This window comes from Mus caroli, unplaced genomic scaffold, assembly GCF_978045245.1.
Source record: "Mus caroli unplaced genomic scaffold, Mus_caroli_1 scaffold_2, whole genome shotgun sequence".
Lineage (NCBI taxonomy): Eukaryota > Metazoa > Chordata > Mammalia > Rodentia > Muridae > Mus > Mus caroli.
This window is the reverse complement of record NW_028227257.1, coordinates 10,605,505-10,617,694: the sequence shown is the minus strand read 5'-3', so window position 1 is coordinate 10,617,694 and position 12,190 is coordinate 10,605,505. Positions and strand designations below refer to the sequence as shown.

The 12,190-nt window shown below is 50.8% G+C and overlaps 1 protein-coding gene across 2 annotated transcripts in view; it reads right to left on the bottom strand.

Annotated features, from left to right (window-relative positions):
* Nucleotides 1-12,190, bottom strand: part of Zfp64 (ZFP64 zinc finger protein) — a 62,959-nt gene that overhangs the window by 13,051 nt on the left and 37,718 nt on the right. The window contains exons 1-2 of one of the 2 annotated variants that reach the window (XM_021150680.3): nt 5,957-6,334; nt 695-844 (exon numbers count right to left, since the gene is read on the bottom strand). In XM_021150680.3, the coding sequence (XP_021006339.1) occupies nt 695-844; nt 5,957-6,065 (259 nt within the window). In that variant the 5' untranslated portion in view covers nt 6,066-6,334. Of the gene's footprint in view, nt 1-694; nt 845-5,956; nt 6,335-12,190 lie in introns of those variants that run through there. The other variant, XM_021150670.3, reaches the window with a different exon arrangement.

Genomic DNA, 12,190 nt, shown 5'->3' with positions numbered 1-12,190 from the left:
AGAAAAGCTCGTTCTTAACGGCCCAGCCCCAGAGTCGCCATGGTTACCTCTAGTGGAAGCCCACCCATGCCTCCATTTCCCACTGTCAACATATGACAGCTGAGGACAGCACCCGCCAACACTTTAATCAGGAAACAGACTTTGCGTGAGGTGGCTTTGATCAGCTGCAGTCTAACGCTGGTGTCCTGTCCGTGGCTTGGAGGTTTGGTGGGCGAGAGTATCAGGTGCATCTCTCATTTTTCTTCTGCCTGGTGGTGCTAGGGATGAAACCCAGAACCTTCGCATCCTCAGCGACACTGTGCCTCTGGAACACATCCCTGGCCCTCACGCTTGCCTTGTCTCTTTCTTTACAGCATCTGGCAAGACTGGAACCCACTACCTCACCAGACTGTTGTCAAACTTGCAGCAATCCTCCAGCCACTGCCTCCTGAGTGCAGAGATTCTAGATGTTTCAACTTAAAATGTTTTGATGGAGGCCTGATTACACCCTAAGTTAAGGACCAGGTACAAACTTAATTATAGTCTCCCGAGGAGCTCTGCCAGTGCTCACGGCAGTGGGTCTCACGGAACCCACCCCCAAGAGGACATGCGTCAATCCTGTGAGTACCTTGGAGGGTAATACAATGCAGGTGTGGAGACTCCCTGCACTGTCCCAGCCACAGTTGGGCTCCTTCCACCATGTTTGACCCTTTACCTGGATAGCGGCAGTTAAAAGTCCTTTCTCCAAGGGTGGCCGTTCTCTCCTTTGCTTCCGAGGACAGAGCAACTGCAGGGGCCTGCTGGGCATCAATCTCTTCAGCAGGGAGGCCCGCCGGTTTCTGAACATCGCTTTCGAGCGCAGAGGCTGAAATGGAGACAGGAAGTTTGGCTTGATTGCCGAGCGACAGCTGTCACGGTGAGCCTGAGAGGAGCTTTGAGCTGCTTTCATCTGTTGCCAGTTTCCCAGAATGTACTTTAAAATAAGAAAACCAGGGGCTGGAGAGACAGTTCTAGATGAGCCTCTGGAGGACTGGAGCTGGGGTCCCAGCACCCAGGTCCAGCTGCTTACAATAGCCTGTCCTGCATGAAGAAATCTGATGAATCCTCCGGCCTCCGCAGACACCTGGACCCCCGTGCTCATACACAGACACACAGCTATACATATACACATATACATATAAACATAAAATGAATCCCCAAAGCCAGAGCTAGTGCTGGGACTCAGTTGTAGGGTGCTTGCCTAACATGCTGGAAGTCCTGGTGGTGCAGGCACCTGACTCCAGTGCTTGGGAAGCAGAGGCTAGATTAGCAGTTCAAGAACAGCCTTGGCTACATAAGAACATCCTTGGCTACATAGTGAATCCAAGGCTAGCCTTGGCTACATAAGAACCATTGCTGCCTGGCGGTGGTGCTGCACACCTTCAATCTCAGCACTCAGGGAGGCAGAGGCAGGCAAATCCAGCCTGGTCTACAGAGTGAGTTCCAGGACAGTTAGGGCTACACAGAGAAACCCTGTATCAAAACAAAACAAAACAAAAGCAAAACAAAACAGAAGGAAAAACTAAACCAAAAAACCCCCAAACAAAACCAAAAATCCGTTTCCAAGAACAAACAGACAAAAAGAACAATGTAACAATACATCTAGAGTACTAACTAGTCAGCAGGGCATTTCTCAAACATCAAGCCAGAGCCAACCAGCCTAGATTAACTGTGGTCTGGAAATTGTAGTGATCCTCCTGCCTCTGATTCCCAGGTACTAGGACTCCAGCCATGCTCCACCAATTCTCAAAGATGTACTAGCTTTCTTTCCCTTTGATTTTGTAAAAGGTATGCTTGCTTTTATGTGTATGAGTATTTAGCTTACATGCACACATGTACCGAGTGCGTGCAGAGCTGCCAGGCCAGAAGAGGACTGCAGGTCTCCTGGAACTGGACTCACAAACAGTTGTGAGCCTCTGTGTGGGTCTTAGGAACAGAACCCAGGTGCCCTGCAAGAACAGCAAGTGCTCCCAACTGCCAACACCATCTTTCTAGCTGCTAAAGATGTAGGTTTTCTTCTTCTTCTTCTTCTTCTTCTTCTTCTTCTTCTTCTTCTTCTTCTTCTTCTTCTTCTTCCCTCTTCTTCCCTCTTCTTCCCTCCTCCTCCTCCTCCTCCTCCTCCTCCTCCTCCTCCTCCTCCTCCTCCTCCTCCTCCTCTTCTTCTTCTTCTTCTTCTTCTTCTTCTTCTTCTTCTTCTTCTTCTTCTTCTTCTTCTTCTTCTTCTTCTTCTCTGTAGATAAGACTGACCTCGAACTCACAGAGATCTGCCTGTCTCTGCCTCTCCTACAGATGTAGTGTAAAAAAACTTCCCAGCTGGGCAGTAGTAGGGCACATTTAACCCTGACATTCTAGGACAGCCTAAGAGTTCTTACAAGGTACAACAGGGCAGTGAAGGCAGTGAACTGCTTTGTGATTATTATTCTTTCACATTTATTTTGTGTGTGTGCCTATGTGGGGTTCATGGATAAGTCAGAAGATAACCTGTGGGAGTCGCTTCTCTCCTTCTACCATGTGGACTCTGGGGGTTGAACCAGGACCCTAAGGCTCGGCAGCACGTGCCCTTATGCACAGAGCCCGCCCACACAGCCGTTCTGCAATGCTTAGGCTTGCTTTACTCCAGCAATGCTTTGCTTCAGCTCAACCGTGGGTCCAGGCCACCCTTGAAGCATTGCGCTCTCCAGGATAAAACATTTCAACAAATGGCTTGAAGGAAGGGAGATGGAGAGCGAAACCAGAGAGTACCATGAGCGGAGACCTGACACATGGGGCCTTATCTGACGCCTGAATCAAGCATGCCACAAAAGCCACCCGAGATGGTGAGACATCCTGTGTTGGGCTTTCAATTAGGGATGGATGGTGACATGCTTCCAAGCTGAATGGTACCCCATTTTGGTTTAAACAATTAAAGCAGGGAGGGGAAACATGGCTGGCCCTGAGCAGAACCTGACTAGTGGGCCTGCATATAACTGGGTATAACTCTCCCGAATACAGAACAGTGTGGGGAACCCACATGGCTTTGTGTGCATGCACATAGGTGTTCATGTGTGTAGAGGTGTGTACACAGTGCACATGTGTGCATGTGTATAGAGGTGTATACACAGTGCACACATGTGTTCATGGATGTGAAGGTGTATACACAGTGTGTGGAGGTATACACACAGTGCACATGTGTTCATGTGTGTGGAGGTGTGTACACAGTGCACATGTGTTCATGTGTGTGGAGGTATATACACAGTGCACATGTGTTCATGTGTGTGGAGGTGTGCATAAAGTACACATATGTTCATGTGTGTGAAGGTGTGTACACATGTGGAAGCCAGACATTGATGACTGTTTCTTCTGTAGTCACTCTCCATCTTATTTCCTTGAGACAGGGTCTCTAACGGAACTGGAGCACTCCGGGTGAGCTAGACAGCCTGGCCAGTGTGCCCCGGGATCCTCTTGTCTCTGCCTCCCCCAGTGCTGTCTGCAGGGATGGATAGACCTCTGCTTATCACACTAGACTTTGAAGTCTCTACCCTGGGTTATTTGGAATTCTTTCCTGCGGTGTTCTGTTTCTGTCCCTCTAAGTCACCCAGCTTTTGCTAAGCCTGTGATGTGTGGACTTTATGGTGGCTGGCTTATGTACCCTTGTTGGAAACAAGCAAAAGAACTTATTCTAAATAGTATCGTTTCATTTTCAGACTCCACTAATCATAGGGAGAGACTAAATTCTAGGTCCCAGGCCCTAGGGGAGCTGGGGACTTCCCTACAGCTGAACAGCTTCTGTTGTAAAGAAACAGTTGTCCGGGTCCAGGCATCTCAGGGACAACTTGTAAGGAGACAGTTGTCTGGGTCCAGCCATCTCAAGGACAACTTCTTCATCTTGCTGGCAGGGTCAAACTAAGTTCATGTTCCCAGGCCCAGGAACCAACTCCTGCCCTGATTGATGGAAACTCCCGTGCTCAACCCCTTATGTCAAAACATGATTGGACAGTGCTACAGCCCACCCGGCTCCCCCTCTCTTTATGGTTTTATTCTTTTTTTTTTTTTTTTTTTTTTTCGAGACAGGGTTTCTCTGTGTAGCCCTGGCTGTCCTGGCACTCACTTTGTAGACCAGGCTGGCCTCGAACTCAGAAATCCGCCTGCCTCTGCCTCCCGAGTGCTGGGATTAAAGGCGTGCGCCACCACGCCCAGCTGGTTTTATTCTTTAAACATGTTCTACAGCGTCCCTTCGGGCTCGTAGTAATTCAGCTCCCCGGTCTGTTCTGTGGCCCCGATTGATCAGTAGTGGCTTGATTACAATTAACTTTTGTCATCTGCCTTGACCTGGTGTTTGAATTATGTTGGGTTTAAGTGGACCCCACAACACCCTTACTAGGTTTTAGAATATGAACTATTTAGAAGAGCCCTCAAACCAAGCCCCTCCACTCTCAGAGTGGAGATCTGCTCACGGGAGCCCACTGAGGTCTCTGCCCAGATGTGGATGGGGGATATGGAAATGAGTTGAGTCCAGGAAAGCAAAGAGTACCCCACCCTCCCCCTCCTGCTGGGAAGCCACGGGTGGAGAAGGGTGTAAAGTCCGTTTAAAACCGGCTTCCCACCCCCTAGCCTCAGAAAGAGGGGTCAGGAGGAATCTACAAAGTCTGAAGGGAAAGAAAATCAAAGGGAGGCGCCTTAGAAAGGCCAGTCTTCCTGGGGGAAAGTACCTGAAGATGACTGAGGAATGTGTAGACATATAAAGGTTTCCCCCTTCTCCGGGCTCTTCAGAAGTGGGGGATCTGCCAGTAGGAAGGCGGCACTCGACCTAAGGTACTCTAAGGGGGAGGTGTTACCCCACTGCTCCTAACTGATCCACGGGGGTTGGCGGAGGCGGGAAGGGAGAGCTTTCTAGTTCCAAACGTGGTGGTTCCCTTACCCCTCCCCTATGGCTCCACGAACTTCCTAGAGGCACCCCAACTTCTGACAGGCCTCCGCCTCGCAGCTGCCCTGACCGTCTGCCTCACAACTCTGTTCTCCCGGTCATTCACCCCCTCCTGCATCCGTCAGGTCTCTGGAAGGTTCCCTCTCTGAGGTGGATAATGCACTTGAAACCCATCCCAAACCGATTTTTGGGGGGTTGGGAGTGGGGTGGGGGTGAGAGGGTGGATGAAGAGCTGATGTCTTGTCCTTGGCTCCTGCTTCGTCCCTTCCTGGATATCACTCGTAAAAGCGCAAGTGTGTCCCCAGCATGTCCACCTGGCCAGCAACGCAGCGGAAGCAGGAGCCCAGGTGGGTTCCGCGCACCCCGCAGACAGCCTCCGGGCTCTAAGCATCCCTCTGCCAAGTGTGGGAGGCGAACTGGCCCCTCTAAACGCTTTCCCGCTTTCCTGTAGAGTAGCAGCGCCCCCTCCCCAAGGTGTAATTGACACCACGCATAATTCACAAAGACCCGCTGACCCTTCCAGGTCTGCGGCTCAGTACTGGAGCTGGAAGCTTTGCATACCATCGTACAGATCTCCCTCCCACGCCCTCCCTAGATCTGACACTTATGGGGGGTCCGAGGACAGGGACATCAGAGCAACTGTCTCCAAATCCCAGGACTGGAGCTGGAAGCTTCGCTCACCATTTCACGTACCCCCCTCATCTGACACCTATGGGGGTACAGGGCTAGGGACATTAGAGAAGCTGTCCTCAGGTCTTTGGGCTGGAATTGGAAGCGGTTTGCACTTCACGCACTCCAACCTCCCTCTTCCTAGATCTGACACCCGTTGGGGGAGGTCTAGGGACTGGGGGGTGTTGGGGGGACATCAGAGAAGCTGTACCTAAATCCCAAGATGGGGTCTAGAAGCTCCCAGCACCATTACATGCGCCCCTTTTCCTGTCCAGACCCGACACCTACAAAATTTCCGGGGTGGGGAGTACACCAGAGTAACTGGGACATCGGAGCTACTGTCCCTGGTGTCCACGGGCTACTCACCGGGCTCCCGGGCTGCGCGCGGGACCACTTCGCCGGGCTCATCGCGCTCGAGCTGCGGAGGCTCCTGAGAGCGCAGGTGCTGGGGTTTGGCTTGCTTGCGCCGCGACATGGCGCGAAGATGAGGCTCCCGGAGGGTCCCCAAGAGTGGCCTCCCGAGCAGCGCGCGTTTCCCGACTTTGGAGGCACACCCCCACAGCGGGCCGAATCGCGCATGTCCCGGCCCCGCCGCCCGTCAGCCCGGTAGGGCGATTTATCAAGCGTCCTGACAGCCGCTTGGGCGGCAGCCAGGACCTCAGGGGTCCCGGGAACCCCGCTCCCACGCACGAGCTCCAGCTCCACCCCGGCCCCGCCACAGCAGAATCTGCATTTTAACAAGCTCCCCAGGTGATGCGCGCGCACGCTCAGGTCGGCGAAACCCGGTCTGCATTTTAACGAGATCCCAGGTGATTCGTTTGCTCATTAAAATTGCAGAAGCGCCAGCCCTCTTCCCACTTTAATGTGCTCCCCGAGTCGCTGGGGAGCTCGTTAAAATGCAGATTCTGACTCGGTGAGTCTGGGGTGGGGCCCGAACGTCTGCATTTCTAACGAGCTCCCACGTGAGGCCGCGGCCGCTGCCACGCGGGCTGGAGAGCTTTTACATTCTCTTTTAATTGGTCCAGCCCCGGACCACCGCGGTAACTGGGATATTTCTCGCAAAAACTGGCAGGGATTTTCTTACGCGTAGGCGATGGTGGAGAAGGGCCTGGGTGAGGATCGTGGCGCGTCCTCTCACCTGCGCATCGGAGTACACAATTTAAGAACAAGGGTGTCTCCAGTTTGCCTGGTGCACTCTTTTTCCTACAGTCGGGAGGGGGGTGTTGCGGGGGGGGTGGGGTGGAGTAGGTTTGGGCTGGCAAGAGGGCTCAGCGGGAGAGAACTCATTCCTGTAAGATGTCTTCTAGTCTCAAATGGGACAACACACACATACACACAAATTTAAAGGTAGAAGCTGAAAGTCCTGAATTCAGGAAGCGAGGCCTGTGACTTTACTCTTTTATCCCGCCTTCCGTTCCAGCCCGGGGACTCAAGGTCTAGGACCACACAGGAGAGGCCTTTGGGGCCAGCCCGGGCACAGGCCCCACCCAATGTGTGACTGAGGCGCGGTCCCATCCCGGGGGTTTTTGGCTAATTGATCTTTCGTGCTCAGACTAGCTGGGACCTTGCGGAGACCAGAGGGGGACCCCCTCCTTCTGAACGACATCCAACAAGGATCGGCAAAGCCATCTAGTCCCCCCAAGGTGTTTACTTTTTTTCAGATTGGGAAGTTACTTAAACAGGGCTGCGCTCCAAGCCTGCCCAAACCTGAGAGTCACATGGTGACTACAGCTCAGAAAGACGCGGCTGCTCAGCTGCGAGTTCTTGCGGTGGGGACCCAAGACTCTGTATTTTTAAATTAAGGCAGATATGGCTTTACAGGTTCTGAGTGCTTAGCAGCCGGGCAGACCTAGGGCCAGGTCATGTGTGTGTGTGTGTGTGTGTGTGCACAAGCGCGGCTTGCTTTCTTATTTATTTATGTATATGAGCACACTATAGCTGTCTTCAGACACAAGAGGGCATCGGGGTCCCATTACAGATGGTTGTGGGAATTGAACTCAGGACCTCTGGAAGAACAAGTCAGTGCTCTTAACCACTGAGCCATCTCTCCAACTGGGTTGGCTTTCTTTTCTTTTCCTTTCCTTTCCTTTCTCTTCTTTTCTTTTTTAAAGGATGCATTTTTTATTGGATATTTTACTTTTTTACATTTCAAATGTTATCCCTTTTCCGGGTTTCCCCTCCAGGACCCCCTTTCCCTCCCCCCCTTCTAAGGATACTCCCCCCTCCCACCTGCCCACTCCCCTGGGCTGGCTTTCTTAAACTTCCCTTTGGGCTCCCAGTTGTCAGTCTCTTTAGGCATCTGTAGGTAATGCTGAGTGAAGTCACAAGGTTACACTCAGAGAGCTATTCTAACAGAAGTGTTCTTTGGTACCTGTGTGCAGCCAGCCATGCCTATCCAGGATGACTTAAAGGTTGTTTAAAGGGGGTTTTACTTTAAATCCTGTGTGTGTGTGTGTGTGTGTGTGTGTGTGTGTATGTGTGTGTGAGTATGTGTGTGCATCGTGTGTGCATTTGAGTGCAGGTGTCTCTAGAAGCTAGAGACGTTGGTTCCCCTGGAGCTGGAGTCACAAGGAGTCCTGAGTTGTCTGATGACGGTACGGGGAACTGAACTCTGGGCCTGGGGAAGAATTGGACCTGCTCTGACCTGCTGAGCTGTCTCTCCATAGCCTTTACGTGTTTCTCAGGTTGAGTATGGGGCGCCTTTAGTGAATCCCACCAGAGGAGGAGAGTTTTTCTTGAGTTCAAGGCCAACCTAGGCCAGCTAGGTCTAAAAAACGACATCCTGTCTTTTCTTTGCATATTAATTTATGTAGTGGTGTGTGTATGTGTGTGTGTGTGTAGGTCAGAGGAAAACCTATGGAAGTCAGTTTTATCCTTCTACCATGGGTCCTAGGGACCCAAGTCAGGTTGTTAGTGGGTGTCTACTAGACCCTAACCCCTGCTCCCTGCCCTGCATGCAGACATTTGAACATACACATATGCTCTGGTTTAGTGTCTCCCAGATTGTCTCAGGGACAAGAAGAAGCTGGGAACAGAAACTCCCTCTCAGAAACTTGAAAAGGGGTACACTGAGGGTGACCTCAGAGATACTTGATACCACATTATACTTGGCCACGGGCCAGCCCATCACCCGCCAAACCATCTCACAGGACCGAGGAATCCCTTTTCCTTTTTTTCTTTTTGGTTTTTCGAGACAGGGTTTCTCTGTGTAGCCCTGGCTGTCCTGGAACTCACTCTGTAGACCAGGCTGGCCTCGAACTCAGAAATCTGCCTGCCTCTGCCTCCCAAGTGCTGGGACTAAAGACGAGTGCCTCCATGTCCCACTGGATCTCTCAGATTATTGCCACTGTTCATCCACTTGAGGGATGTAGGATAATCATGGGACGAAAGCACGGTAATGTATTCTTTGTTCTCCTGGGCAGCTGTACTGCTGCCAGGTGTGCGCTGGTGTAGCCTGGGCTGCCTGCATACGTGATCTTCCCCAGGAGTGTCCCGGTTTCTCCCGAGGGAACGCAAGCGCCACGTGAGTGTGTCAGAACAGAGGGCAAGAACATGATCATGTTGATGTCCCTCCATCCCAGCATGGAAGAGGAGACTGTGACCCTGACGTCATCTCCCACACACAGTCTGACCAACTGTCTTAATTCTGGGAACCATATCAATGCAAACAGTCTCTCAGTACCATCACGATTTGCATTTTCCCTGCATCTAGGATTCCAACAAAGAATAAAACAAAACGGAAATTATATTTTTCACCAACAATAGGGCAAGAGCTGATTAGTAGGCGTTTCTTTATTTATTAAGACAGGTTCTTACTCTCTAGCCCTGGCTGGCCTGGAACACACAGTCTAGACCTAGACCAGGCTCACCTTGGATTCCATGAGACCTATCTGCCTCTTCCTCCCGAGTGACAAGAAAAATGTTCCCTTTGGTTTCCCAGAGGCCAGTTCACTTAGACTGGGTGGATAGGTGATGCTGGGTATACCAGGGCTGGAGAGATGGCTCAGCAGTTAACAGCACTGGCCACTTCTCCAGAGGGCCTGGGTTCAATACCCAGTACCTACTGATGACTCACAACCACCTGTAACTCCAGTTCCAGGGGATCTGATGATACCTTCTGGCCTCCTTGGGTACCAGAAACTCTGGTACACAGACATGTGCAGGAGAAACACTCGTATACATAAAATAAAAATAATAAAAAGCTTTAAGGGTATGTGTAGCCACATCTAGTGTCTAGGTTGTACTATTTTACAAAGCACCTATTTAAAGTTCTAGCCTGCCTGCCTGTCTGTCTGTCTGTCTGCCTGTCTGCCTGCCTTTCTTCCTTTTTTCCTATCTGTTTTCCTCTCCTCTCTCTTCCAATAAGAGTCTCCCTATTTATCCCAGGCTGTCTTGGAACATGCAGCCATCCTCCTGCCTCAGTGTTCATTGCTGGGATTACAAGCCTGCTTGACACCTGCTCAAAGTCCTACTCCTATGTTAATTACTAATCTTATTTCTGAGTTCATGATTTCAAGGACCATGACTAAAAATTGTGGGAAAGAAACCCCAGGCAGGGCCTGTGTTCGGGAACCACGGTTGTCACCTTCCCTCCAGTTTTCACGTCAGCTGATTCTTTTTGTGTGTGATTAGATCTAGCTGATAACTTTTGAGGAGTGTGTGGGTATGTGTGTGTGGTGATCCCCACATGTGCACATATGGTCAGAGGCCAGAGGAGGACATCAGGTGTTCTGCTCTGCCACTTTCTACCTCATTTACTCGACACTGGGCCTTCACTGAACCCGAGCTAGGCCAGCCAGCAAGCAGTCCATCTGTGTCTCCATCCCCGTCTCCTCAAGGCTGCAGTTACACGTTTGTGCATGGAACAGGCCCATCTTGGCACCACTGCTTGCATCTGAACTCAGGCCCTCGAAGGAACAATCCCACGCCCCTCTCCGCTCTTCCCCACTGAGGCCGGGCAGAAACGGATACGTTTTGAACCTTAGGAGCTTTTACAAATTCAACTGAAAAGGAAGTCACTTTGAAGCCCTGAAGGTTTTGAGATGACAGCTAAGCTGCAGGGGTGGGGTGGGGTGGGGTGTCCTCTTTAAGGTGACGCTCTGCTCTTCCCTTCCCAAGCCTGCATTTCCGCACTCTGGACCACTGCGGGGGTTACTTCCTCATTCCGGAGAGATCCATCAGCTCCCTCTTCAAAGGCTCTCAGGCTGCCTGCCCACTTCCTTCACACAGTCAGTCAAGGCATCTTGTGGAATGAGCAGCTGGTCAAAGTGAAATGCTGGGATCCTATGACTTTTCAAAATCCAAGTTAAACAGGACGCCTCTGACTCACGAGAAGATGTACCTGGTCCCTCTGTGGCGTGTGCATGTGTTTTGCACACATGTTAGTGTGTGACTATTCACGCACACTCAGGAGCACGTGGAGCCAGAACAGGATGCCCAGTGTCGTCCTTTATCACCCTTGACAATCTTGTCTTGAGACTGGGTCTCTCAATAGATAAACAACCGTCCATCTGGCCAATCGGTCTCTCCCCCAATGTTGGGGTTGCAGGTGCTAGCTTTTGATGTGGGTACAGGGAACCCTTGTGCTTGCAGAACAGCCTCTCCTACCACTTGTTAGGAACAAGCAAAAGAAAGTTATTCTAAATACTACTATTTCATTTCAGACTCCAGTCCTCATAGGGAGAAACTAAACTCACGGTCCGAGGACCTAGGGGACCTGGGGACTTCCCTACAGCTGAACAGCGTCTGTTGCAAACGGTGGTCTGAGTCCCGACATCTCAGGGACAGCTTCTCCATCCTGCTGGCAGGGTTAAACAAGCTCATATTCTCAAGCCTAGGTAGGAACACCTATCCCACTTCTCCAAATGTTTTCTTAATTGTCCGTTAACCAGTAAAGAATATAGAAATCGCTGTTATTTAAACCAAGGTGCATAAGTTATGAAAAAAATACATAGCCAATCGCCTATATGCCCTAATTATCTTCATATAGCTGACCCTTGTCCCCATATCACTATGAGCTGTGGACCTAATGTCTAGGAGAATGAATTAAGGACCCTAAAGCCCAGTCCCTGGATATAGCCCAGTCTCCAATGGGTACTCCCTTGTTTAACCCATAATGGCAAAATACAACTGGCAAACACTGCAGCTCACCCCTCGCTCTGTGTTCCCACCCTTTATAAAAACGTTGTACAGTCTCCCTTCAGATCCAGAACTGGCCGCCTCCCTGAGTGCTCAGAAAACCAAGCTTTCGTTTTTGAAGCTTCGGCACCTGAAGCAACTTTCTCGGCTTCCACCCCAAACCCAACACACTGGGCCATCTCTCCAGCCCTGTGTGGTCTTTTGAAAGCCACCAATTGGGGGCTGGTGAGATGGCTCAGTGGGTAAGAGCACCCGACTGCTCTTCCGAAGGTCCAGAGTTCAAATCCCAGCAACCACATGGTGGCTCACAACCATCCGCAATGAGATCTGGCGCCCTCTTCTGGAGTGTCTGAAGACAGCTATAGTGTACTTACATATAATAAATAAATAAAATCTTTAAAAAAAAAAAAAAAAAAAAAAAGAAAGCCACCAATTGCTTCCCACTTTTCCTCAATGAAACGG